The sequence below is a fragment of the Mauremys reevesii genome, linkage group 3, assembly GCF_016161935.1.
Source record: "Mauremys reevesii isolate NIE-2019 linkage group 3, ASM1616193v1, whole genome shotgun sequence".
Lineage (NCBI taxonomy): Eukaryota > Metazoa > Chordata > Testudines > Geoemydidae > Mauremys > Mauremys reevesii.
Genome location: NC_052625.1, coordinates 134,510,700 through 134,534,013, shown reverse-complemented (window position 1 = coordinate 134,534,013; position 23,314 = coordinate 134,510,700). Strand labels below are relative to the sequence as shown.

At 42.8% G+C, this 23,314-nt stretch overlaps 1 protein-coding gene across 2 annotated transcripts in view; it reads right to left on the bottom strand.

The window, feature by feature from the left end:
- Positions 1-12,817: 12,817 nt before the first annotated feature.
- ASCC3 (activating signal cointegrator 1 complex subunit 3) overlaps positions 12,818-23,314 on the bottom strand; it is a 493,632-nt gene continuing 483,135 nt past the window's right edge. For both annotated transcript variants that reach the window (XM_039531733.1, XM_039531734.1), the window contains exons 38-42: positions 21,675-21,826; positions 20,443-20,605; positions 15,767-15,976; positions 13,716-13,891; positions 12,818-13,620 (exon numbers count right to left, since the gene is read on the bottom strand). In XM_039531733.1, coding sequence (XP_039387667.1) covers positions 13,473-13,620; positions 13,716-13,891; positions 15,767-15,976; positions 20,443-20,605; positions 21,675-21,826 — 849 coding nt within the window. In that variant the 3' untranslated portion in view covers positions 12,818-13,472. The remainder of the gene's footprint in view (positions 13,621-13,715; positions 13,892-15,766; positions 15,977-20,442; positions 20,606-21,674; positions 21,827-23,314) is intronic.

Below are 23,314 nucleotides of genomic sequence, written 5' to 3'. Positions count from 1 at the left end.
TTACAAAGGTGAGTAACCGTCTTTTCTTCTTCAAGTGCTTGCTCATATCAATTCCAATTAGGTGATTCCCAAGCCTTACCTAGGCGGTGGGATCGGAGTGAGATGTTGCAGAATGCAGAACTGCTGAGCCAAAGGTTGCATCATCTCTGGACGGTTGAACCAATGCGTAATGTGAGGCAAAGGTGTGAACTGATGACCAGGTAGCTGCCCGACATATTTCCTGGATGGGAACATGGGCTAGGAAGGCGGCAGATGAAGCTTGAGCCCGAGTAGAATGGGCAGTGAGGCGGCTAGCCGGAACGTGAGCCAAATCATAGCATGTACGGATGCAGGACGTTACCCAAGATGAAATTTGTTGGGATGAGACCGGTAGGCCTTTCATCCGGTCTGCCACAGCTACAAAGAGCTGAGGTGACCTTTGGAAGGGTTTTGTTCTCTCGATATAAAAGGCAAGAGCCCTGCAAACGTCTAGGGTGTGCAGCTGTTGTTCCCAACGCGATGGGTGCGGCTTTGGGAAAATGACTGGAAGGAAGAAGTCTTGATTGACATGAAAGGCGGACACCACCTTAGAGAGGAAGGAGGGGTGTGGTGGCAGCTGTACCTTGTCCTATGGAATACCGTATATGGGGGGTCCGTTGTCAGGGCCCGAAGCTCAGATACTCGTCTTGCCGAAGTAATAGCGACGAGGAAGGCTGTCTTTCAGGAAAGGTACAGCAGCGAGCAGGTGGCTAGTGGTTCAAAAGGAGCACCCATAAGCTTGGCCAGGTTGAGGTCCCAGGTAGGGGTCGGGCATCTAACTTGTGGGTACAAACGTTCCAATCCCTTGAGGAACCTTGAAACTATGGGGGTGAGAAAAGACTGATCGGCCATTTTCCCCTGGGTGGAAGGCAGAGATGGCTGCCAGATGCACCTTTATGGAAGAGACCACTAGGCCTTGTTCTTTCAGAGACCAGAGGTAGTCCAGGACAGTAGGAACTGACACCTGCGTGGGGACTGAGTTACATTGAGCGCACCAGCAGGAGAAACACTTCCACTTGGCCAGATATGTCATCCTAGTGGAAGGCTTCCTAGTGCCCAAAAGAACCTGTTGGACCGAGGCAGAGCAATGCAACTCAGACTGGCTCAACGACTCAGCAACCATGCTGTGAGGTGAAGAGACTGCAAGTCCAGATGGTGAAGTCTGCCGAAGTCCTGTGTTATGAGATCCGGCCAGAGTGGCAGGGGGATCGGGTCTGCCACTGAGAGGTTGAACAACATGGTGTACCAGTGCTGCCTCGGCCACGCTGGAGCAATCAGGATCAGGTGGGCGCTATCCCTGCAAAGCTTGAGTAGGACTCCATGGACCAGCGGAAACGGTGGGAAGGCGTAGAGTAGGTGCTTCTTCCATGGGATGAGGAAAGCGTCTGATAGGGAGCCCAGAGAGCGTCCCTGGAAGGAGCAGAACACCTGGCATTTCCTGTTCTCTCGGGAGGTAAAGAGGTCTATGTGGGGAAACCCCCACTTCTGGAAAACAGAATGGATGACATCCGGATGAATCGACCACTCGTGAGACAGGAAGGATCTGCTGAGGATCTGCCAGAGTGTTCTGGACTCCTGGGAGAAAGGACGCTACCAAATCGATCGAGTGGGCTATGCAAAAGTCCCAGAGGTGGAAGGCTTCTTGACAAAGGAGGGAGGAGTGTGCTCCGCCCTGCTTGTTTATGTAAAACATGGCCGTTGTGTTGTCCGTGAACACTGATACACAACGGCCTTGGAGATGTTCTCGAAACACCTGGCATGCTAGACGCACCGCCCTCAGCTCCCGCACATTGATGTGTAAGGCTAACTCTTGCATTTGGGGACCTGTGTGTTCCATTCTATGCATCAAGAGAAGGAGCTGCAGCTCACGAAAGCTCATAAAAAAAATAAATTTGTTAGTCTTAGGTGCCAAGTAGTTTTTGTTTTTTTTTTGGATATACAGACTAACATGGGGCTAACTCTTGAGTTGGCCAGAGACCTTGAGTGCGTAGGCCCTCGAGGTGAGCACCCCAACCCAGAGATGATGCGTCTGTGGTTAGGGCCATCGAGGGTTGTTGTGGGTGGAATGGCATCCCTGCACAGACTAGAGTGGGGTCTAGCCACCAGGTTAGGGAGCCCAGAACCTTCTGGGGAATAGTGAGCACCGAGTCCAGGCTGTCCCTGTGTGGCTGGTATACTGAAGCAAGCCAGGTTTGAAAGGGACGGAGACGTAGCCTGGCGTGTTTGGTCACCGCCAAAGGTGCAGGAGGCCATGTGACCTACTAGACTGAGGCAGTTGTGCACCAACGTTGTCGGGAAGGTTTGAAGTCCTCGAATAATTGTAGCCATTGCTTGAAAATGCGACTGTGGGAGGCAGGCTTTGGCCAGATTGGAGACCAGAACCGCTCCGATGAAGTCTAGTCTCTGCGAGGGTGTCAGAGTAGACTTCTCTGTGTTGATCAGCAGGCCTAGGCTCCTGAAGAGGTCTTGGATGATGCACAGGTGACGTGACACTTGTAACTGGGAGGTCCCTCGAATGAGCCAATCATCGAGATACGGGTAGACGTGCACCCGACGACGCTGGAGGGAGGCGGCAACTACGGCCACGCATTTCGTGAACACTCGCGGGGCCGTAGAAAGGCCAAATGGAAGTACGGTGAACTGAAAGTGTTGATGGTTGACCACAAAACGGAGGTACCGTCTGTGTGGTGGGTAAACTGTGATGTGGAAATATGTGTCCTTCATATCGAGAGCAGCATACCAGTCTCCCGGATTTAGGGATGGGATAATGGTCCCCAGGGTTACCATGTGGAACTTCAACTTTATCATGAATTTGTTGAGTTCTCACAGGTCTAGGATCAGTCGTAGACCTCCCTTTGCCTTGGGGATTAGGAAGTGGTGGGAATAAAATCCCTTGCCCCTCATGTCTTTTGGCACCTCCTCTATGGCTCCCATGGCTAGGAGTGACTGGACCTCTTGTAAGAGGAATTGCTCGTGAGAGGGGTCCCTGAAGAGGGACGGGGAGGGAGGGTGGGAAGGTGGGGTTGAAACAAACTGGAGGTGGTATCCCAATTTCACCGTGCGCAGAACCCAATGATCGGAAGTAAGCTGGGACCAGGCAGGGAGGAAATGGGAGAGGTGGTTGAAAAATGGAGGAAAAGGATCCGGGAAAGTAACTGGTGGGCCGTCCTCGGGCATCCCATCAAAAAGTTCTGCTTGGGCCCTGCTGGTGGTTTGGGGGGGGCCTGATTTTGACCCCCTTGGGGGCCAGACTGCCTCCGATGATTCCCTCTACCACACCTTCTGCTAAAGTCCTGACGCGGCCTAGGCGGGGCGTAAGGGCGGTGTGGCTGGGGCTGGAAGGTCCTGCGTTGGGTCACTGGTGTGTGCATTCCCAGCGAGCGCATTATGACGCGATTGTCCTTCAGACTTTGCAATCTGGGGTCAGTCTTGTCTGAGAAAAGGCCCTGGCCTTCGAAGGGCAAGTCCTGACTAGTTTGTTGTAATTCAGGAGGAAGGCCTGAGACCTGGAGCCAGGAGATACGCCTCATCGTCACTCCTGATGCCAGAGTTCTGGCTGCAGAGTCCGCTGCATCCAGAGAGGCTTGGAGGGAGGTTCTTGCCACCTTTTTACCCTCCTCAAGTAGGGCCGTAAATTCTTGACGGGACTCCTGGGGAAGAAGCTCCGTAAACTTCCCCAAGGACGTCCACGTGTTAAAGTTATACCTGCTTAGGAGGGCTTGTTGGTTTGCCACCCTAAGTTGAAGGCCCCTGGCTGAGTATATTTTGCGGCCTAGGAGGTCCATGCGCCTAGCCTCCTTCGACTTAGGAGCAGGGGCTTGCTGGCCATGACGCTCCCTTTCGTTCACTGATTGCACTACTAGAGAGCAAGGAGGTAGCTGAGTGTAGAGATATTCATACTCCTTTGAGGGGACCGCGTATTTTCTCTCTACTCCCCTGGCTGTGGGGGGAATCGAGGCTGGGGATTGCCAAATGGTGTCCGCATTTGCCTGTATGGTGCGGATAAACGGGAGAGCCACTCTAGTAGGTGCGTCAGCTGAAAGGATGTCCACTACAGGGTCCTCTATTTCAGGGACCTCCTCCACCTGTAAGTTCATATTTTGAGCCACTCGTCTCAAGAGACCCTGATGGGCCCTTAGATCAATTGGCGGAGGGCCTGAGGAGGATGTTCCTGCCACCGCCTCGTCTGGCGAGGAGGAAGAGGAAAGGCCAGGGACTAGAGGGTCCTGTGGGGGCTCCTGTTCTTGAGGAGCATCATTTGCGTCAGGTGGGTCCTGGGTATCTGCAGGTGGTATTGGAGCCTCATCTGTGCTCATGGGGGGGAGCGGCTTACTGTCGCCTCTGGCACTCGGTGTTCTGATGGGGCCGATCGTAGAACCACTGAAGGAGCACCTTGTGTTTGGTGATATGCCCACGGTGTCCAGAAGGACCAGTGATGGGGTCCTTGCTCGTGGCTCTGGCTCTCGGGAAATATATGGCTGGGGACATCTAAGTCGCGCTCCTGTGGATAGGAAGCGCTACCAGCCTGTGATGACACCGATGTGTGTCTCGACGGCCACGGCGGTGCTGACAGACCCTGAGAGGGAGCCCTGGTTCTGGTTGTTCTTTCCCGGGGCAGTACAGGAGAGTGGTACCGGGAGCTATAACGGTACTGGGAGCGAGACCGGGACCTGCGACCGTAGCGGTGCCGGGAGGTCGACTGGGATCTCGAGTCCCTTCGCCTGGAATGGCTACGAGATGCGCGGTGCCGGGAACGGTGCCGGGAGTCGGATCAGTACTGTGAGTATCTGGCAGGCGAACGGGAGGCTGAGCGGTGCCGTAAGTGCGACTGGTACTGCGATGCAGAGCGGTGCCGGGACTGCGAGCGGCGTCGGGATCGTCGGCATGACCGAGATCGTCGGCGGGACCGAGATCTTGAACGATGCCTCTCGGCGGCTTCCACGGAGGGCGGCCTCAGCAAGGTAGGCTTGCCAATAGATTGGATGACCCACACCGGCGGTGCTGGGGGTTGAGGCAGTGTGGTCTCTGTCATCGCGATCAACTCCCATGGAGAAGGTCTCCGGCATGGATGGGAGAGCGAGCTCAACCACGGCGTGAGCCGGGGAGCTTTCGGGCACCGGACTCAATGGCCCTTGCGGGACCAGAATCGACGGTGCCACACTCGGCGGTGCTGCGGCAGATGACAGTGCCGGGTGATCCGTTGTCGATGGGCGCTCCTTCTGTGGTGTGGGTGATGCTGAAGCCGCCGGAGCACTGTGTTGCTTCCTGGGCCGCAGGGACAGGGAGCGGTGCTGAACAGACGTCGGTGCCGGTGAGGGTCGGTGCCGTGGCCCCTTCGCGGTACCGGAGCGGTCCGGAGCCGAAGGAGCGCTCCTCACAGATGCAGGCTGTTGAGCGCTCGGTACTGACGTTGTAGGGCTAAGTACCGCCTCCATGAGGAGCTGCTTCAGTTGAAAGTCCCGCTCTTTCTTCATCCTTGGTTTAAATGACTTACAGATGCGGCACTTTTCAGGAAGGTGGGATTCCCCTAGGCACTTGAGGCAGGAGTTGTGGGGATCCCCTATTGGCATCGGCTTTTGGCACGCCAAGCATGGTTTGAATCCTGGTGACCTGGGCATGAGCCCAGCACCGGGGTGGAGGAAAGGGGCTAATCCCCCATCCCCCCTTCAACTATATACACTAACTATATATATACACAACAACTAACACTAACTACAACTGTAAAAACTCGAACTATAAACACAATTAACGGTAAAGAACAACGAGTAAGCTAGGAAAGTGGAGATCAGCAAAGCCGCGCTCCACAGTTCCAACGACCGTCACGGACGGTAAGAAGGAACTGAGGGGCCATTGGGTCGGCAGGGGTAAATATCCGGAGCCATAATGGCGCCACTCCAGGGGGCGACCCAGCCGACCTGCCGAGTGTTGCTAGGGTAAAAATCTTCCGACGAACGTGCACGCAGGGCATGCACACCTAATTGGAATCAATATGAGCAAGCACTCGAAGAAGAATAAATGTGCTTGCTTTGAAAGAGCTGTATTATAGGTGTGACTGCTGGCAACTACAGCTGTTCATAACCTTTGGAGAAAAAGCAAAGTGCAGATGCTGGCTAGTCTGGCTTGCAGGGAATATCAGTATAGTCAGGGAACGGTAAAGTCTGGAAAACCCCTGTCAGGAGGGAGAGAGGTATGTATCTCCACTCAAGAGGTAACAGCTGAGAAGCATAGAGTGGGTGTCCTTGCTGGACCACAGAGGGGGAATATAGTATTATCCTGAACTGACACACCCTGGACCCCTGCCATGAAGGATTTGAACATAAGGACTAAGGCCTTGACTTTGTTTCGAAATTCTATGGAACGCCCATGCAGAAGAGGACAGATGTGTTGTGCTTGTAGTAGCCTGTGTTGCTGAGGAGATGCGCTGCAGCCTTCCATTCTAATTTGCGCTTCCTAAGTGCTGAAGGCTTCATGCCCAGATATATTGCATTGCTGTAATCCAGTTAAGAGATGACAAAGGCATGCACAATGAGGCCAGATATTTGTTTAATAGGCTGGGATGGAGTCTCCTAGCCAAACAGAGATGGTATAAACTGTTACTAGCAGATGCTGCTATGTGAGAGCTCAGCATCAGCAAGAAATCCAAGCACACTCCTAGACTATGGACTGAACTGACCAATTGTGGGTGTGTATCTTCAACCAATGGAGACTGCATGGTGGCTGCAGGCTCTTCAGCATACTTTCCTCTGCCCACCAGCATAGCCTCTGTCTTGTTTGGGTTCAGCTTCATCCAAGAACCGATTTCATCCAAGCACTGGGCTATCTTGGTGAAGGTGGTGGGGTTGTACATGGAAAAGGACAGGCACAGCTGTGTATCATCTGCATATTGCTGGCACCTGAGTCCATATCATCTGACCAGTTCACCTCGTGGTTGCATGTAGATGTTGAAAAGGACTGGAAAGAGAATTGATCTCTCTGGAACTACACAAGTGAAGGGTCTAGTGGTAGAGGTGCAGTTTTTCATCACTCCATATGGGAGTTTTGGCCCACTTGATCCATGTAAGTGCATATTCCCTGGCTCCATCTCCAAATCACCCCTGCTCACTGGTATATTCAGAGCTGGCACAGGATTCCCTTTTACAGCACAGAGGAGGTGCTGAAGCACTTGTGATCTTTCTGTACAGCCCCAATGAAGGGTTTAAGTGATGCACTGGGCCATATACCACCCTTCCACCTCAGAGTGAATTTCTGAATTAAGCTTCTTCCAACCAGAGTTCATATTTTAAGCCTTCACCTCCACTGCAGAGTGCTAATAATAGTTTTTTGGAAAGCTTTATAATGTATGTTCTCTTCAACTTTGCTTTAATCAGGCAGTAGAATGCCAGTTATTTATAAAATGACCATCCCTCAGTGAAACCATCTTTGAAGTTTTAGGTAAGCTTTTTATATAAGCTATCATTCCTAGGAATTTCTAAAGAATGGATGGAAGCTAATTTGCCTTCTTTCTAAATTGCATTTAAACGACTACTTTAAAATAATGACACTTGGCAGTACCCTGGGATTTCCTGTTTAATAAAGAATTTCTAATTTCTCTCTTTGCTTCTATCCTTGTGGAGTCTTGGCTTTATTTTGTTTACATTGGATGGGATGTCATTTTTAGGAACCTCTGACCTTCCAACCTAATTCCCATCCTTGATGTCATTTGCACATGCTCATCTTCTATCCCAAGACATCCAAGCTTTGTTTTAGACAAACTCTCCTCCCCCATAATTTTATAAAAAAGGATGCAATTATAACTGACATTTCCTTCCCTTTGTCTCTATGTCCCTCACTTTTCTTCTTAGTGGGGATGATGCTTTTATCCCTTATCTACTCTGGCTGCACAGCTTGTGGATTATTATTTTTTATTATTATTGAAGCTCTTTGGGGTGTTCTCAGAGTCCCCCTTTCCTCTTTAGCTTGTCAATTATTTTATTAAAATGAAATAGTTTTTAAACTACTTGTCCAATTTTCTTACACAACCTCATTAAGTGCAATAGGTGAGGTGCAATACCAATATGGATGAATGGGTAAGTTCTCTTCAGGTCACTTAGGTAGCCAAGTTGGATGCAGGATTGTCATGCCAAGTTCTTCCTCATTGCAGCCTGCTTTCAGGTTTTCCCCCCCAGTGAGACTTTCCAAAGCTGGAGACAAACTGTGTTTGCTTACACTACCCTGGATGCTTTGCCAGAGTCCAGTGACCCATTGGGCATCCTTGAACAGTGTCTGCACTGGTTTTGCCATATCATGGAAAACAATTAGTGAGGTAAAGATTTGTTTTATTTTTCTGTGATGTGGCTGTCACCAGTATGATGAATGTGTCTGACTAGCAGTGACCATACCAGAAAGGGAAAGAAACTGTGGGGAACTTAAGTGGGAGGTCAGCTAACGTGACAGTAGGGAAGAAACTGGGGAAAGGAGATGTCTGAGCCTGTTGCAGCAAGCGGACCTCTTCCCAAAGCAGTAGCTTCCCATGAGTGAATTCAGCCAGCAGTCTTGCCATGGTAGAGACTGAGCACTAACTACCAGTGTAGCAGAGCTTGTCCACTAAGGCCATCCCACACTCGGGTATTGTGGCAACTGGTTGGGTAAAATGTCTTTGAAATTTCTCTGGGCAAAGGAGGCCTGTAAGGGTATGAGAATGCAGGATTCAGCCACAGATCGTCAGGAAGAGATTTACCTGGATACATTCTCCTCTTTGTGAGGCTGTAATAGGATCCTCAGGGGCTGCGAGGCCTAGCTCCTCAGTCATGGAGCAGTTATAGGGGAGTCTGGGCCTGCCCACTCCACCAGCTCTGACCCAGGGCCCTACGAGGGTCAGCAACATTTGACCTTTGGGGAGGACCCTCTGAGTTACCCTCCTTGGGTCACTTTTTCCCATTGCTTCCAGTCCCAGATAAGGAAAAAGGAAAAGGAAACCCAAACCATCGGCCCCAGTTGGGCTTAGCATACAGTCCTGATACTTCAAGAAGGTCTCTCTAGCCCCTTTTGGCATGAGCCTTCAGGGTAGGTCTCTACACTTCCCCAGCCTTCTGAGCTAGGTTGCTGCCTTTTAAATCCTGTCTCCAGTTGGAGCATGCTCAGCAGGGCTAGAGGGGCAGGGCTAGCTGGGCTGAGTACTGTCCTTTAACCTCTTCCATCTCAATGTGGGGTTTGTGTACCCCATCACACAGGCCCTTCAGACAGTAGAGAAACCTGGAACTGTAGGAAGATTAATTTCAGGGAAGGAAGACCCTAGGCACTTGATGCACATCTAGGGACCTCAAGTCTGGCCTTGGGATTGGGACAGAAGTTGTGGAATAAGATCTCCTGTTTAAGATGGAAGGGCAGAGACCATCTCTGTGAGTAAACTCAGGTACATTCAGAACTATTTTATGGAAAATGAGGTACAGGGGATAGCAAATCAGGGATGCAAACTCCTCAGTTCTCTTGGCTGAGGTGGTGGCCCTGAAAAGATGACAATCAATGCAGGAAAAGACTGGAACAGCAAAGGTCATCTCAAAGCAGACTGCATTTATCACCAGGCACAGGCTCCAAATTGAAACAAGAGATTTAATAAAGAACCTAAGATATGAGACTACCTTAAGAAAACTGGTTAAGAAGAGATGGGACCTCCTGTGGGACCTCTGAGGGGACTCAGGGTATGTCTACACAGCAAAGAAAAACCCACGTCTGGTCCGTGCCAGCTAACTTAGGTTCACAGGGCTTGAGCTATTTCATTGTTGTGTAGACTTCTGGGCTTGGGCTGGAGCCTGAGCTCTGGGACCCTCCCACCGCACTGGGTCCTAGAGCCTAGGGTCCAGTCCGAACCTGGAAGTCTACACAGCAATGAAACAGCCACACAGCCCGAACCCTGCAAGCCTGAGTTGGCTGTCACAGGCCAGCTGTGGGCTTTTCTTTGCTGTGGAGACATACCCTCGGAGGCTGCTGAAGCAGAGTTGGTTTAGAGTCTCTCCTATCCTTACACAGGCCTGGTTACAATGGTGCCACACAAGGCTACAACAGAGGAAGATGGGAACAACAGGCCCAGTTGGTGGTAATTTTGGTGGATGTTCCCTGGATTTTTCTGGGAGGAAATTCTCTTTGTTCTATTCCGTCTTATGTCATTCTGTGCCTGGAAGAAAGACGGCACTTCAGCAGAGAGGCACCAACTGCAGCTATCTTCAGCAGAGAACAATTGGGAAGCCTGCCTACAAACTGGAACAAGAAACTGGGTATTAAAATCTTGCATTTGGATTGGTGATCACCTGCTTGCCTGCCAACTCACCCGTTCATCCACGGTAGCAGCAGCCACATCACAGAACAGCATAGGTAATTTGTACCTGTTTTCTGTTCCTTTTTGTCTCATTTTCACATTCTTGTTAAAACAAGTCACGGCTGCTCTCACTTTTCACTCTTAGATATCATCGGATTGAATATATTGATTGTTTCTTCTAAGCAGCTGTTTTAAATACTGCATAATTTCCCCTAGTAGATTTTTTAGATAAAAGCGGATTCCAATCAATTTGCTTCAGTTCATATTGCATTACTTCAGACTCTTGTCCTTACAAATCCAATACTTTTGCAATGAACTCTCGAGTGTTTCAAATATAGTATTTAGAGACAGTCTGAACTATCCATAAACAATTAACAGAGTAGGCAATCACAACTAAAGGATGAAATTGATATCCAAATTGTACAACTGATTTCCAGCATGAAAAACTCCAATCAGTTCAGACAGAAGATTGAAGACCTTATGAAAAAGACGTATAACAGATGCTGAACAGTTTTGTGACATGCAGTTTACAAAGTTGGCAAGAGCCAAGATCATCACCATGGTATATTATGTGATTATGGCAGAGCTGTACTACTTCTAATTAACTAGAACTGTTGACGGAAAATGTTGTTTGCTGTAATCCAAGGATTTCCTTTAAGAACTGTCTCTCATTCCTTTGAAAGTCACATGCAGATTAATGTGGTTTTCACAGAAATATATTTTTCTAAAGTATCTGGATGAATGAGTGAAGCTTTGCCTAAGTATTTTATTTTCCCAAAATTATGCGGGATGTAGCCTTACCTTAAAGATGCTAACAAACTCCTCATTGCATTACTGGATTTCCTCTCATAATGATGTCGCCATCACTCTGATTGAGGTCTTATGCAATAAAGTTGCATTGGATTAGTGAAACATATAATTACATTTCATTTAACATTATACCTACAAATACTCAAATATAAACAGAAATAGTCTTGCTTTCTTAAACAATTTAAATTTACCGTTTAGTTGTAAACTGAATATAGGAAAGGTCCATTTATCTGAAGACCTTTGAATCACTGGATAAGAATCTCCCCCCCCCCCACACCCTCCGCTCCCTTACATTTTAGAGGATGCCATTTGGATTTGCAAGAACAGCTGGTCTTCTCTTTACTGCACTGCAGGCACAGTCTCATGCCTAAAGCACAGCCTGCATCATTTTCTTCAGGAAGCTGGCAGTAAGCAGCTCTTCATTGCATTGCATTCACTGCATTTTGGGCACATGAAGTACAATGAAGGTGACAGCAAAACCACAGGGGATACCACTTACTTTTAGCTAAAAGTGAGGACTGACAGTTTCAAACCTGAGTGCCTAAAGTTAGGCTTCCCCATCCATATTCAGGCACCTAAATAGAAGTGGTGTGACGTTTTAAAGGCGTTGACTCCAAGTGGGGGTAGCTCAATATCTTTGAAAATCAGGCTACTTCTAATAAATATGGGATTTAGAAGCCTAACTTTAGGAACACAGGTTTGAAAATTTTGACCACAAGGTATAGTTAAATGGATTGTGCTGTAACACACAGGAAACATTAGAAAAAGAAGAGGCACTATGGCTCCCAAATATTTATAAAACCAGTGTGGCAAAGTTGATGAGTGAAACAGCAAAACTCTTCATTCAAGGTGACAAGCAAAACCAAAAGAGAAGGAAGGAAGGATTAGATCAGTTGTACTGCAGCACCCTCCAATGTGTGAGGTGTAATACAAACACATGGGACAGTCTCTCAAAATACCATTCAGACAATGTCTAAGCAAAACATCAAAGGTAAGTATATTGTGTGAGTGTTCAGATATTCACGTGTGTGTGTTTTTAAAGGTATAGAATTTTTGTAACAAAAGTGTAATATTGGCTTTTTTGTGTTGTCTAGGCTTTCCTGAACCACTCTCAATCTTAACACTTTTTAACAAGATATTTTATTTACAAACCTATATGAGATTCTATTTGCCTTTGGGGGTATTGTGTCCATAATTTATTTTTGTAAGCTGCAGTGACTGCTTTACACTAGACTGGCAAAATAAAGTAACTAATGAGCAGCTCAGTGACTCATTCTTCATTCAGAAAGACATTAACATTCAGGAAATTGGTAGATTAATATGAAAAGAGACATTTATATCCATAAGCACTGTATTTGTATGTTTGTTCATTTTGAAATCAACAGCTTGATTGGGCATGATTTCACAACCAGATTTATTAAATGTAAAATGAACATAAGTATTTGAAAATGTTCACCACCTTCAAAACATAGGGTATGCTCAAGAGTTGAGTTTTATCACTCTATATCCCAGGGGTTGGCAACCTTCGGCAGGCGGCCCATCACGGTAATCCGCTGGCGGGCAGCGAGACATTTTGTTTATGTTGACTATCTGCAGTGGCCGTGGTTTGCCGTTTCCAGCCAATGGGAGCTGCAGGAAGCATGTCCCTGTGGCCTGCACTGCTTCCTGCAGCTCCCATTGGCCAGGAACGGTGAACTGCAACCACTGGGAGCTGCGAGGGTCCGTGCCTGCGAATGGTCAACATAAACAAAATATCTCGCTGTCTGCCAGTGGATTACCTTGATGGGGCGCATGCCAAAGGTTGCCGACCCCTGAAATATCCTATACATCTTACATTGAAAAGTCTAGTGGAACACATTTCTTACAGATATGTCCTTTTATACGTTATCATATATCAGCAATGTTTTCTCTTAGTTCTTATCTCAAGTTTTGAATTATCATAAATTAAGAAAAAAAGACCATTTAAACAATATCAACAGAGTGGCTACACATTAATCATTTCCAAATGAAGACTATAGCACTAAATGTATAGAAATTAAAATAGCTATTATTTTCTTATTTTGATCTGCCAACATACAGTTATGGCATTTATATTAATACTACAACAGATCCATTTTACATTTTAAGAATTGTACAAAGATGAAACAATAAAAGGCAACACTTTGTAAAAGGCAAAGGCCACTGTGGCTAACTCTGTGTTACTAGAGTCAATACAGCAGTCACTTTCAATTTCCTAGGTGTCTTGAGGTTAGAAGTTGATTCGACTAAGGCAAACATAATTTCTCTCTTGTCCAGAATGACTGAACATCCAGGTTTCAAGACCACTTCCTTCAAACAGATTGTTCAGGTAACGTTACTTCAGAGCCAAGTGACTCACAGCTTCAGAGACCTCAGTGCTGATCTGTGCTGAGATGCTGGGTGGTTTGATATTCAGATAAATGTCATACTGTTGGTCCATGCCAAGATAACTGTCACTCATGAGATACAATGTGTAGATATACCTAAAACATAATAGCAACAGCATCAGTTTCTTTTTCAAAGAAGTCAACATTTAATTTTAAACATTTGGATAATTTTAAGTCAAAGCTCATCTTACTTTCCAGGAGTTTCCGGAGTATAAAAAGCAACCGAGACAGCATTTCGATATCTGACATATCCAACTCTTTTCAGGGCAATGAGTTCTTTTTTATCCACTTCCCCCAATATTAAAAACCACCCTTCATCTTTGGCTTTGGGGAATCGAGGAGCAACTGCTTTACTGTCTTGCCTTCCCTGTTAGGCAGAAAATACAAGTTAATGCAACTGGGAATCTCCCATCCAAACCATCATTTGTCTTTGTATGGTAACCACACCATAAAGGACAAGATGATAAATTTGTACAGAAAACTAGAACTGAAGCAGAACTAGAACACTTTTATCAGTTTTCTAGACGAAGCCTTTTGAAAAAAAATGTGAGCTACAGGAACATACACAACAGAAAACAAAATATTATTCCAAATATTATTGCATAGGTTTCTCTATTTTCTAAGCAAATCAAATTATGAATGAAAAATCTGCTCCTTTTGATAATTTAATCTAAAACACAGTGAACGCTATTTTCTGAAGAATGGCTAATTGTATTCCTAGCATATTTAAATAATATTAATCAACATTGTTCCAGATTAATATAAAGACAATGACAGTACTTGCAGTCTTTATTTTAGGTTGATGTAGCAAAACGGAAGATTATTTTAGTGATTCTTTAAGACAGTGACTTTATTGCTGAAAGTTGAATGTACTAATACTGATGCACACTCAATCAGCATTCATTTAGTGTACTGTAGATGGAAAGGTTTTACTAAAGATCCACGGGGGGGGGGGGGGGGAAAGAAAAGCACTAACAGAGCAATGAAGCTTCAAACAAAGACTGATCATGCTGCCATTGCAGTCAGGGCTTTTTTTTTTTTTTTTAAAGTAATTCTTGCATGAATGAAAGTTAACTTCTAATACTATTATAAACCCAACCCTGATGTTAAAATATATGCCTCTGTTAATCTTGTTTTACACTTAAGGTTACAAGAACAAAGTTGTCTCAAATTTTCCTAAAGGAGAACTCAAGAACTATTTTGCTCATACACTATGAACAATAATTTTGCTGATAATTTTATTTTACAACTGCATTATTCCCCCCCCCCCACAAATAATTAGCAAAAGAAAACTAGAGTGAAATCCTGGCCCCATTTAAGTCAATGGGAGTTTTGCCATCAACTTCAATGGGGCTAGAATTTCACCCCTGGTGCCCAACTATTTGACATTTACTTAAAAAATTTCTTGAGAGTCTGAAGGTTCAGGCGCTTCTAGATTTTGAACTCACTGATGGTACATGGATGAATGCAGATATTCTACAACTGCAAAGTTAATCATGATGGAAGGGCTACAGCACCACTTAATCTTCTGCTGTGCTTTTGGGTATGAGATTTAAAGCCAAAAGAAAATGGCTTGTATTTTCAAAAGTGCTGAATGATTTTGGTACCTCAATTTCTGAGTGTCAAACTTCAGATTAGTTAAAAGGATCTGATTTTCAAAGAGTGCAGAACACTTTAGTAAATGTAGACTAAGCGAGTAAAAAGGAAGGGGCAAAGCCTAATGAAGTTTAGTGACATCACTGTATGTTTGTTACGGAGAGAGGAAGCTCACAAGGAGAATCCAAAGTAGGGACTAAAATGGAAAGCAAGTTAATTTTTTATTAAGCACATTATAGAAAAATAGTGAAGTACTTAGCAGAGGATTATAATGCTTTAAAAACAAAACTAAACACAGTTATTATGACGCTAGGAAATCAAGTTACTAATCCAAATGTCAGAAAAATGTAGAAAATATTGATTCATTTAGGATTTTCAACCAATTAGCGAGGCAAAACCAAACAAATAAAATATTCCATATATTTGAGCCATTATCCTACAGTACTGGAAAAATTACCAGCCTCACTACTAACATTTCCTGTTTTTGAACCAGGCTGCCAAAGAAACTACCACAGAACTAATGATTTATATGAAAGCGTTAATAGTCCAACAGAAACTTACTGTATGGTACACTACACTTCCAGTAACTGAGTGGCTGAATATCAGAAGCTGGTGTATTACAGAATGAAAATTATGAATACCCTACCTTGTGATGCCTCATCTGGACTCTCTGCAAATTTATCTGGAGGACATATTCTTGATCAGCATGTAACTTGATCCACTTTTTGTCATCCCGCGTATCTGTTGCCAAAGTAGGGATAGGCAGTTCATTCTGCTCCTGAGATGACTCATCCCAACATCCTTTGATGCTCAAACTAACATCTATAACTGGCAAATGGGACAAGAAATTCCAAGCCTGTGGAATAACAGATCATGAACAAAATGACAAAGTTCAGTTTCAGCTACAACACAAACCTCTAAAATGCATTCTGCTGTCATAACCGTAAAAATGTCATGGTGTATTCTACACATTCATGTACATTTTGAACTTATTATTATGTTATTAACAAGTCTGATGTATTTTAAATGATACAACTCAAGATCATTCCAGAAAATGCTTCACCAAGATTATGTTATTTCTGAACAATAGGGAAAATCCTTACTACTCCAGATTAAACTATTTTTTTCTATAACCCACTAAAAATTAGTGTAATTAAGGTCTGAATTAAATTTCCTCAACATAATCCAAAATGAGTGAATCAGTGCAGTGCTAATTAGTGACGGGCAAACCTCAGAGAGTTCAGAGGATCAGTTCAAATAATTATTCAAAAGTTCAAATGCTTATTCAAAGTTAGCCATACTTAAGGTTTTCTTGCATCCATCCCCAAGAAGCTTCCTTGTCCTTACAGTCCTCCTAAAGACACTCAAGTCTTCCTCTTATCACTTCATGAATCTGCAACAGTCTCTCAGTTTTCTCTCCCCCAGCATCCCACTACTTTGAACTGGTACTAGGGACATGCAAACTGTGTGGGTGAACGACATGCTCCTTCAGCCCCACATGTGAAGGCTTTCTGCTTTATTTTTTATTTGTAGAAACATTTTAGACCTACTGAGCTAGATCCTCAGCTGGGGTAAATCATCATAGCTCCATTGTCTTCAGTGAAGATATGCTGACACTTACTAACCAAGCATCCTTCCATTTAATTACACATGAAGTCTCATTGGCATGTTAAAACTACTGTGTCCAAGGACCTCATTACAATATGGTTAAAAAGGTTTCCAGCTCAATCCAAATAATTCTGTAGAAACCTTGTTTTAACTGTGTTACTGCTTGGAACTTTGCAGAGCTGTATTATGGTTCAAGCTGCATATACTGTGTGACTTGACCATGTTTTTGATTGTGTCAGAGGCTACTGTATGGTAATCTAAGGGTACGTCCATACTACCCGCCGAATCGTGAACTCCACCACCGCGAACGGCGGTGGCAAAGTCGACGGGGGAGCCGCGGACTTCGATCCTGCACCGTGAGGACGGGTAAGTAGTTTGAACTAAGGTAGTTCGACTTCAGCTACGCTATTTGCATAGCTGAAGTTGCGTACCTTAGTTCGACCCCTCCTCCCCCCAGTGTAGACCAGGCCAAAGTTCCATAGTATGGTAGGTTTTTACTGTGCAGACAGGAGCATATTGTAACAAAGTAGCACTGAGTGAAAAACTGAACTAACGCCAATGTAGATTTAGTACAATCAATCTCCAGGCCTAAAGACCAATTTTTCTTTCTGAAGTTATGACCCGTGGTATGGTTTTGAAAATTCTCTGTTCTAGACAAGATTAGCTCCTAGATCATTGAGATAATTGACAACTGTAGCATGCCATCTGTGTCGGTCATGTGATGTGGAGAGATTCAAATAACGCTCAAGAAAAATATCAAGTGGTGGTTGCTAAAAATGGGGGACAAGGCCATAAAAAAATAAATTCCAGACTGAAGGTAGCTAATACTAGGTTGTGGAGCAGATACTTTTGAATTGAGAAATCACTTGCTTTTCTATCTCTCTCATATGGTGTTAACAAGGCAACTCTTCCTTTTTGTCTGGTGGAGTATCATTTTTCATTAGAAAAAATATTTTTGGCATTAGCTAACATTCAGACCTATTCTGTACAGCTAACAGGTCCCAGTCTAAGTGAAATAGAAGTCCCATTTTCAAAAGAGATTTAGGCACTTAGGACTTTCAATGAGACTCAGGATCCTAAGTGCATAAATCACTTTTCAAAATGGAACTTAGGCTCCTAAGTCACTCATATGCTTTTGAAAATTTTACTTTGTTTTTTGCTATGCAAAATTACACACACTTTAACACATATATTATATATACATATGATGAACATGTATATTTGTGTGTATATATATACACATGTACAATACCTGCACCCACTAACAGATGCACTTACCCCATATATGATCGTGATAACCACATAAAAAATTGTACTGTAATTTTTCATGAACCTTTGATGTCATCATTGGCACTTTTACCAATAATCCTTATCTCCAGCATTTATTCTAGCATTTCAAATCCAGCTTCAAGAGCTGCCATTTAAAAATTATCAATCTTTTTCCCAAGATGTAGAGTTTTCTTCCTCTTCCCTTCCCCCCAAAATTTCACTCATCTAAAGCTCAGGGTGGTCACTATTTGGTTCTGCATTAATGGCAGGTTTAAGTGCTATTATGAACTTAATAGCCATTCTGGCCAGAAGCAAGAGCTTTGTTCCACTGGAAAGGGAATATTCTAGGCTTCCACATGATACACTTCTCATTTGCTTTGAACCCTAGATGGTTCCAAGATATCAGACTTTAAATCTGTCATATTTTTATGTACAGAAAATGAATTTTTGGTCTTTTTAAGAAGTGTTGTACAATTAGTATTTTTTCTTTTCCTTTGATCCCTGTGCATAACTAAGACACTTGACTTTACAGATGGAGTGCCAAAAATTATCCCAATAGAATTAAGAAACCCCCAAAATCACTAAACCATTTCTGTGAAAGATGTGTTGTATGTACAGAATACATAATGATACGATATAAAGGTTTTATCAGCCAATATTTGAGATGGCCTGCATGATTCGGTCACACTTCTATCATACATGAGTTATGTGGCCATCCCAAACTCATGTGACAAACTTTTCCTTTACACTGTAACACATCATATATCCCCTCTCTATATGTATCTATATTTACATCTCCTTCCACACACACTCGGTATGTACACATCACATACACACAAGTTATTTTTGAAGAAACTGCTAAGACATTTCAATACCAGCCAAACATATTTATCTGAGGATTAATCTTCATCTATTGAATCAGACGAGAACACTGCCATGCATACAATTATTTAATTAGCAGCCAAATCCTCTGCCAGTCAGCAGCCGTTCCAGGCATACTGATGGGGCAGTAGATGCAAATCTCACAGTAGTACTGCTTTTTCTCATTACTACTGCAATTAGCACTTAAATTGATGCTTTAAACATACTAATTTCTGGAATAATTCAGGATTTGTATGTTACCTGGGATCGCCTCACTGCAGAGACGACACCAGATTGCTACGCAAATTGAAGCACTTTTGAGCCAAATAACCATCATCATATCAGACAGAGCCAATTTGCATTTGCTTTTAAAGATAACAGAATGGCAATTTATGCAAATAAATTAAGTAAGTTTACTTCTGAGTTCTCCCTGAACTAATTATAACAATGTTCTAATTTTTCATCACATCTGAAACTTGGACTGAAATCAATGTGTATTATGTTAGAAATCTGTTGTTGTTAAAAGAGGCCTTGTTTTGATTTAAATAACTTTCCTTTATTCAAAATTTTGATGGTAATTTAGTTAGAAATGCAGATGTCTGTTATGGACATTTAAATACTTTCCTTTTTGTTTGCATGCCAGTGTTAGATTTAACAGAATCTGAACAGTCAAGTTCAGTATTTCACTTTCAATTATGAAGATTTTTTTAAAAAATCCACAACACACATTTTTGATGTTTTCTTCCTTTATATGTGTATTTGCAATCAATACACTCATGTGATTAATACTATGGTATGCTGCTATGCTTTAGACTGGAAACAGCTTAAAGCAATAGTATCTTAAATACTTTGAGAGTATAGTTTTTTTTCTCTGAGAAGAGGGGAAAACATATAAGCTTTTCCTCTTCCAAACAGAAACTGAACATTGGATCTTCTACCAACTATATTCCCAAAAAATATTCTGTTTGAAAGAATATTCCAGGAACCAGCTACAATGATATTTGTAATGCATGTATTCTTACTGCATAGCTGCCTACAAAAAAGGTGGATAACTATCAGCAGATTGAACGTTCTAGGGAAATACCTCCAACAGGACAAGGAGCAGTATTAACATCAGCTATGAACCATATTGGTGTTGCTGGATAACAGGGAAGGGGGCAAAATAACTAGAAAAGAAGGAGAGGTGGGAAGAAACTCTTGTAAAATTAGGTATCAGAGGGGTAGCCGTGGTAGTCTGGATCTATAAAAGCAGCAAAGAGTCCTGTGGCACCTTATAGACTAACAGACGTATTGGAGCATGAGCTTTCGTGGGTGAATACATCCGACGAAGTGGATATTCACCCACGAAAGCTCATGCTCCAATACGTCTGTTAGTCTATAAGGTGCCACAGGACTCTTTGCTGCTTTTGTAAAATTAGGTCTCTCTTTAAATTAGAGTACCAATGTGTTGCACTTTATACGTATTTTTGGAAAGAAAATAATGTGATATTTGCTGAAAGGATATAAAAAGACCCTTTCTCTCATCTACTTTTCCTACCCAATCACATTTACAATGAACTCTGAAATCACTCTAGAAAGCATTACTTGTGTAATGTGTACAGCTTGCAAGTCACGGTCTACAATGGAAGCAAAAATGTTTTCTTTCCCTTCAGAGACAGCCATCAATTCAGGAAGACACTCAATAGGTCCTTGGTAACCTCCACGGTAACCTCCACACAAGCCCTTCCTTTTTTCTTGGTTCCACTTCCTAATAAAGACAACAAAACATATTTCCAGCGCGGAGTTAACAAATTATTAGAGAGAGAGATTTGCAAAGGGTGGTAAGAAGAAAGAAAGAAAGAAAGAAAATTACATAAAAGTGCTTGACCCCCTTTGCGCAGATTATTGTCTTGAAAGTTTGCATGATGAGAATGAAGCATCTTTCTTCTTAATCAATTATAAATACTAGAATCTGAAAGTTTGATTAAGACTGTTGGAACTGCCACTGGACACAGTATTTAAAAATGGCATCAACTGTGACACTAATTGTGTGGTAGCCCAGCATCAAAGATCATTAAACAGTTACCATTCTTCTTTAAAACCAATTTAATAAACAGAAAAGAGATATTCACCATTCAATAAAATCTTTAACGTTAATAATTTTCAGTTTACAATTTACACTTTATATATAGGAAATCCCCAATCTGAGTAAAACAGGAGCAGTAGTCTTATCAATATGCTAAGCAGCCTCAATTGATACAGAAGACTCAAATTCTCATTCTTATAGTTATTTAGAAAGTATTTTCTATAAAGGATATTCTTTGGAGATACTGAATATTTGTTTTCTGTATTTTGATATTAAGACTCAACACTGACTTCTGATACTAAATACCAGTAATTTCTTTTTGCACTGTGTTAATTATTACATTACCTGTGCAATACATCAGTTTGATGTACAGTACTGCATGGACAAGTTGAGATAGGCCATGTATGGGTATACTTTTACGGTGGACCAAAGTAAAGATGTAATATATAAACAGAGTTAGATTTGGTGGAATTGGGAAGCCTTCCAAAAATTCATCCTTTGTTTCACTGTCTTAAATCACACTCCTCAAAATACAATCCAGGGTTGCCTGAACTATTTAATGAACTCTGCAGAGGTGGGCGAACTTAGAAATAATTAAAACAAACAAGCAAACAAGTTGTTGGGAGAGAAATAGCAAGCGTGGGACTGGCTTAGCTTCCGCTATATTATTAATATTCCAGGACACAATGACAATCAATATGAGAAAATGAAGAGTTGGAAAGAACTATAAACATTTTGAATAATTACGTACCTAAAAAGGTGAAGATGGTGTTGTTCTACATTGGGCAAAGTAAGCAGGGAAGAGTCATGTTTCCATCGGCCTTGGATAACCATCTGCACCAGACTGGTTATATTCAGAGCAGTCACTAACCAACCCTGGTTTGCTGCAACATCCAGCATTGCCTAAACAAACAAGACATTAAATACAGGAATACAGTTGCAACTACCTCTTCTTTTGTGTTCCAGATACAAACTAACAACGTTTCTTTAATGTTAAATGTACAGGGACTTACTGCACATAAAATGGGAGTTTGACTGTGAGTCTAACTCACCTCCTATTGAAGTCAATGGAAGTCTTTCTATTGACCTTAATGAGAGTTGGATTAGGTGCTAAATCATCACTAAAATGTATCCCAAAATGTAACAGCAGTGGTCCATTTCCAAGTTTGCCTTTAAAAACAAATCACTGGTTTGGGGCAGTACGGCAGCCTAGAATGTGACTTAGAGTACAGTCCAAGCATTGTCTGTAATGTACACATCTAAGGATTTGCTTTAAAGGGATGAAAAGTTACAGCTAAATTCAATATTGTTTTTGAAGGTTTCTGTATAAGAAGGAGTTTGTATACTTGCAGAATTACTGAAAAAAGACTTCTAATTCAAATAAATTAAATGAATATTAAAAGTTTGTCCCCAAAATGAATATTTAATGATAGTTCATTGCATTAACTACTAGTATTAGTTCCATTTCATGGATGACAAAATTGAAGGCCAGAGGTAAAATGACTTGCTAAGGCGAACAGAGCAAGTCAGTGTCAGAACTGGGATTTAAGCTCAGAAGGTTCCTGACTCCTAATCACCTCTTACTTCAGACAACATTGCCTCTCAATACTATAAATGGGCCATTACTAATTTCCAGGCCCATTTCTAATTTTTAGTTAGTTGATTTTTTTAATAGAAACTGGAAGTCAAAATAGAATGTATGTGTAAGTAGCATGACTGAGGCCCAATTCTGCGAAGATAGGTACTTGTGCTTAACTTTATGCACAGTGAGCAGTCCCACGCACGTCAATGAAACTGCTCACAACACGTAAATTAAGTGTATGTGTAAGTCTTTGTAACGGTGTGCCTAAGTTTTTTCTTGTTGAACCAAAAGAGAATCTGAGAACTTTTCAAAAGAACACATAGTCAAAATAGGAATGTTTAGTTTCAATATAACACTTTTATAGTGAACACAAATATTTAAATATGTAATACAGTTTCCACACTGTGCACAGTACATTACAACAATTATTAGAATTTACTGGGACATTTCAGTTGGTAATGGATTCTGCTAAAATACATGTATTGGTTTGCAAACTGCAGAAACACTTAAAACAACAACAACATCAGATTCTTTGTGTTAATTTCATGTAAATATGTATTGTCAAAAGCAACAATTAGGTAAGAAATTTGAAATTTAATTAGAAGTTTGGAAAATTGTTTAAAAAAGAGCAGGAATGTTCAGTAATCATTTCAGTTTGGAATATTTGGGAGTACTGGACAGTTTCCATACATTTTTAAAATTTAGATTCTTAGTTTTGATACTAGAATCCTGCAGGCTCCTTTTAAAGAACACGCTTCAGACATATTTGTGTTTTTTCAAGACAAATGACATTGTTTGATGCTTCCTCA